This window comes from Ranitomeya imitator, chromosome 5, assembly GCF_032444005.1.
Source record: "Ranitomeya imitator isolate aRanImi1 chromosome 5, aRanImi1.pri, whole genome shotgun sequence".
NCBI lineage: Eukaryota > Metazoa > Chordata > Amphibia > Anura > Dendrobatidae > Ranitomeya > Ranitomeya imitator.
In genome coordinates, this window is record NC_091286.1 from 644,219,436 (window position 1) to 644,224,455 (window position 5,020).

General features: G+C 55.5%; 1 protein-coding gene across 3 annotated transcripts; it reads left to right on the plus strand.

Annotated features, from left to right (window-relative positions):
* Window positions 1–1,809: 1,809 nt before the first annotated feature.
* RHOB (ras homolog family member B) lies at window positions 1,810–4,151 on the plus strand. Of its 3 annotated transcripts, none has more exons than XM_069728145.1 (2): window positions 1,810–3,507; window positions 3,631–4,151. In XM_069728145.1, exon 1 carries the CDS (start codon window positions 1,939–1,941, stop codon window positions 2,527–2,529), a length of 591 nt encoding a protein of 196 aa, XP_069584246.1. In that variant the 5' UTR covers window positions 1,810–1,938; the 3' UTR covers window positions 2,530–3,507; window positions 3,631–4,151. The 3 variants fall into 3 exon arrangements, with proteins under 3 accessions (XP_069584246.1, XP_069584244.1, XP_069584245.1); XM_069728143.1 differs by having other exon boundaries at window positions 1,810–2,874; window positions 3,248–4,151; XM_069728144.1 differs by having other exon boundaries at window positions 1,810–2,836; window positions 3,248–4,151.
* The last annotated feature ends 869 nt before the right edge of the window (window positions 4,152–5,020 follow it).

A 5,020-nucleotide genomic window follows, 5' to 3' on the forward strand; every position in this document is an offset into this window, starting at 1 on the left:
CTCTCCTGTGCACACTGCTGTCCTCCCCTCAGCTTCTCCTGTGCCCACTGCTGTCCTCCCTCAGCCTCTCCTGTGCCCACTGCTGTCCTCCCTCAGCCTCTCCTGTGCCCACTGCTGTCCTCCCCTCAGCCTCTCCTGTGCACACTGCTGTCCTCCCCTCAGCCTCTCCTGTGCACACTGCTGTCCTCCCCTCAGCCTCTCCTGTGCACACTGCTGTCCTCCCCTCAGCCTCTCCTGTGCACACTGCTGTCCTCCCCTCAGCCGCTCCTGTGCCCACTGCTGTCCTCCCTCAGCCTCTCCTGTGCACACTGCTGTGCTCCCCTCAGCCTCTCCTGTGCACACTGCTGTCCTCCCCTCAGCTTCTCCTGTGCCCACTGCTGTGCTCCCCTCAGCTTCTCCTGTGCCCACTGCTGTGCTCCCCTCAGCCTCTCCTGTGCACACTGCTGTGCTCCCCTCAGCCTCTCCTGTGCACACTGCTGTCCTCCCCTCAGCCTCTCCTGTGCACACTGCTGTCCTCCCCTCAGCTTCTCCTGTGCCCACTGCTGTCCTCCCCTCAGCCTCTCCTGTGCACACTGATGTCCTCCCCTCAGCTTCTCCTGTGCCCACTGCTGTCCTCCCCTCAGCTTCTCCTGTGCCCACTGCTGTCCTCCCTCAGCCTCTCCTGTGCACACTGCTGTCCTCCCCTCAGCTTCTCCTGTGCCCACTGCTGTCCTCCCCTCAGCCTCTCCTGTGCCCACTGCTGTCCTCCCCTCAGCCTCTCCTGTGCCCACTGCTGTCCTCCCTCAGCCTCTCCTGTGCCCACTGCTGTCCTCCCCTCAGCCTCTCCTGTGCCCACTGCTGTCCTCCCTCAGCCTCTCCTGTGCCCACTGCTGTCCTCCCTCAGCCTCTCCTGTGCACACTGCTGTCCTCCCCTCAGCCTCTCCTGTGCACACTGCTGTCCTCCCCTCAGCTTCTCCTGTGCCCACTGCTGTCCTCCCCTCAGCCTCTCCTGTGCCCACTGCTGTGCTCCCCTCAGCCGCTCCTGTGCCCACTGCTGTCCTCCCTCAGCCTCTCCTGTGCACACTGCTGTGCTCCCCTCAGCCTCTCCTGTGCACACTGCTGTCCTCCCCTCAGCCTCTCCTGTGCCCACTGCTGTCCTCCCCTCAGCTTCTCCTGTGCCCACTGCTGTGCTCCCCTCAGCTTCTCCTGTGCCCACTGCTGTCCTCCCCTCAGCCTCTCCTGTGCACACTGATGTCCTCCCCTCAGCTTCTCCCGTGCCCACTGCTGTCCTCCCCTCAGCTTCTCCCGTGCCCACTGCTGTCCTCCCCTCAGCTTCTCCCGTGCCCACTGCTGTCCTCCCCTCAGCCTCTCCCGTGCACACTGCTGTCCTCCCCTCAGCCTCTCCCGTACCCACTGCTGTCCTCCCCTCAGCTTCTCCCGTGCCCACTGCTGTCCTCCCCTCAGCCTCTCCTGTGCCCACTGCTGTCCTCCCCTCAGCTTCTCCTGTGCACACTGCTGTCCTCCCCTCAGCCGCTCCTGTGCACACTGCTGTGCTCCCCTCAGCCTCTCCTGTGCACACTGCTGTCCTCCCCTCAGCCTCTCCTGTGCACACTGCTGTCCTCCCCTCAGCTTCCTGTGCCGCCGCCGCTGACCCCCATTGCTTTTCCTCCTCCACTTTTCCCAGGATCAGTCCTCCCAGATACCCCGCCCCTTTTCTCACCCTCCGCCAATCAGCGCGCAGCTTCCAGGCGCATGCCGTCACTGCCTCCTCTGCCATTGGCTGGCTATATTAAGAAAGCCGCGTGAGGGTTTAAATAGCCGGGGCGCAGCGTGGAGCGGAGTAGTCACAGACAGCTCCGCGCAGTGATCGCATCGCCGCATCCCAGAGGCGCCGCCACCATTAGAACCATAGGCAACCTGAGAAAGCGCCGGGCAGCCGCCGGCAGCAGCAAGGTGGCCATGGCGGCGATCCGCAAGAAGCTGGTGGTGGTGGGGGACGGCGCCTGCGGCAAGACCTGCCTGCTCATCGTGTTCAGCAAGGACGAGTTCCCCGAGGTGTACGTGCCCACCGTGTTCGAGAACTACGTGGCGGACATCGAGGTGGACGGGAAGCAGGTGGAGCTGGCGCTGTGGGACACGGCCGGCCAGGAGGACTATGACCGGCTGCGGCCGCTCTCCTACCCGGACACGGACGTCATCCTCATGTGCTTCTCCGTGGACAGCCCGGACTCGCTGGAGAACATCCCCGAGAAGTGGGTGCCCGAGGTGAAGCACTTCTGCCCCAACGTGCCCATCATCCTGGTGGCCAACAAGAAGGACCTGCGCAACGACGAGCACATCCGCAACGAGCTGGCGCGCATGAAGCAGGAGCCGGTGCGGCCCGAGGACGGCCGGGCCATGGCCGTGCGCATCTCCGCCTACGAGTACCTGGAGTGCTCGGCCAAGACCAAGGACGGCGTGCGGGAAGTGTTCGAGACGGCCACCAGGGCGGCGCTGCAGAAGAGGCACGGCCCGAGCGGGGAGTGCATGAGCTGCTGCCGGCTGCTCTGATCCGGGGCGGACACTGAGCGCTGCGCCCCCTGCCGGTGTGGAGGGGCCGATCTGTACATTATATATATATATATATACTCTACGAGGACCCTGCTCTGTGAACTGACGCCAAGCGCAAAGCTTCCATTTTTGTGTTTTTTTCTATGAAAATACTTATAACTTTTTTTTTAATTTATTTTTTTGCACATTTTTGACACATGTGATCTCCATAGACTGTAACGGGATGGACGCGAGACCAAAAACGCTGCGTCGTCGTCACACTAATCTGAAAATACTGATGCAGCAGAGCTGAGTTTGTTACAGATGGGTCCTCTGATGCAGCAGAGCTGAGTTTGTTACAGATGGGTCCTCTGATGCAGCAGAGCTGAGTTTGTTAGGCTACGTTCACATTAGCGTTACGCTAATGTGCGTCGCTGTTGCGTCGGCGACGCAGCGGCGACGCGCCCCTATGTTTAACATAGGGGACGCGTGCGTTTTTTTGTTTGCGTTTTTCGACATGTGCGTCGTTTTCGACGCTAGCGTCGGACGCACGAACATGCAACAAGTTGCATTTTTCGTGCGTCCGATTTTCATCAAACGACGCACGCGTCGCAAAACGCAGCGTTTTTGCTCGCATTTTTGGTGCGTTGCCGTTGCATCACCGGCGCGCAACGCTAATGTGAACGTAGCCTTACAGATGGGTCCTCTGATGCAGCAGAGCTGAGTTTGTTACAGATAGGTCATCTGATGTAGCAGTGCTGAGTTTGTCACATACAGACAGGACCCACTGAGGTAGCAGAGCTGAGTTTGTCATTACAGATGGGTCCTCTGATGCAGCAGAGCTGAGTTTGTCACTACAGATGGGTCCTCTGATGCAGCAGAGCTGAGTTTGTCACTACAGATGGGTCCTCTGATGCAGTAGAGCTGAGTTTGTCACTACAGATGGGTCCTCTGATGCAGCAGAGCTGAGTTTGTCACATACAGACGGGACCCTCAGAGGTAGCAGAGCTGAGTTTGTCACTACAGATGGTCCTCTGATGCAGTAGAGCTGAGTTTGTCACACAGATGGGTCCTCTGATGCAGCAGGGCTGAGTTTGTCACATACAGACGGGACCCTCAGAGGTAGCAGAGCTGAGTTTGTCACACAGATGTGTCCTCTCTTACCTCTTCGGCTTGGCTCAACTTATTCCTTATGTTTTCTTGAGCCGCTATTCTTTGGGGATCTTGGGCTGAAAAGTAAGGAAGGCCAATTCTGCAGATATCTCCATGTTACTGCTTGGTTTACATAGGACTGCAGCCGACTGTTCCATAGCAAATGGATAAAAGGAATGCACAAGTGGGACGCTGTGTCCAGCTCTGCTACATCGGCCTCCAGCATCTGTGTGATAGGTGCGATGTTACGCCACCTGCACTGTCCCCTCCCACTTGTACCTGTGACGATGTTGCAAGATGTGCCAAGAGGCTAATTAAAGTTACTTTTTTGGTTGTTTTTTTTTTTTACCATAATTTGACAGTGGTACTTAAACTGTTAAAATTTCTGAGAATGGAAGCTGCGGTATCGCGATGCGTCTGGAAATGTTTACATAAAGTTTAATGTACATACAGGTTTTTATGTGAAATATTAAAATATTCTATCAGATATATATTTTTTTGCTTTGGTTAATTACTTTAAGTGTTTTTTTCTTGTTATTTCTGATAATCATTTTACTTTTATTAACTGACTATAAACGGTGTCTTGGTATGCTTCCTGTGCCAGCTGTGGCATGGCTATAGCATATGTTGGTGCCATGGGAGACATCTGTATTGCAAAGGAGCAGTAGGGGCCCATTATACCTGGCTGGTAAATGCAGCTTTTTAGTTTACTGTTTATCTCTTGTTTTATTAACATCTTGTTGCCTTGGAGACCGACCATCTCTGCTAGACAGCATTGCACGAGACGCGCTTACAAGCTCTTTCCCGTTGAGCTTGGAGATGCTGTTCTCAGTGGAGCGTGCTGTTACCTCCTAATCCTGATCAGCTTCAGTGCACTGCTTACAAGCTATGCAGCAGCGGTGGTCGGTCTCTTTGGCAACAAAGCAGTAAAAAAAAAAAAAGTTAGTCTCAGGACTATCCAATGATACCCGTCTATAAAGCTGGGAATAACCCTGTAAGGTGTGTATTATACTGCCACTTATTCCATGGTGATTAACATGTGAAAAAAAAAAAATGTTGATGGGGGAGGGGGACTCTGGTACAGAGGTTGTACCCACTGGCGGACACAGACACAAAAGGCGCCCCGTGCAAGGACAATCTATGGGCCCTTTACAGCCAAGAGCTCCTAAAAATGCATAATTGCACCTGCTTTGGAGGTAGAAATGGGCCCATGTGTGGTTGCACCAATGCTGGGGGTGAAACTTCGAGTGGGCCCCTAACCAGGTAACAATGGTGGATGGAGGAGAACCTCAGCAGATGACCGTGCTGTTACAGAAAATAATCTCTATACAAAGACCAGCGGTAATAACCACCACACGGT

Coding starts and splice junctions, on each gene's coding strand:
- RHOB (XM_069728145.1), top strand. CDS start 1,939: ATGGCGGCGATCCGCAAGAAGCTGGTGGTGGTGGGGGACGGCGCCTGC.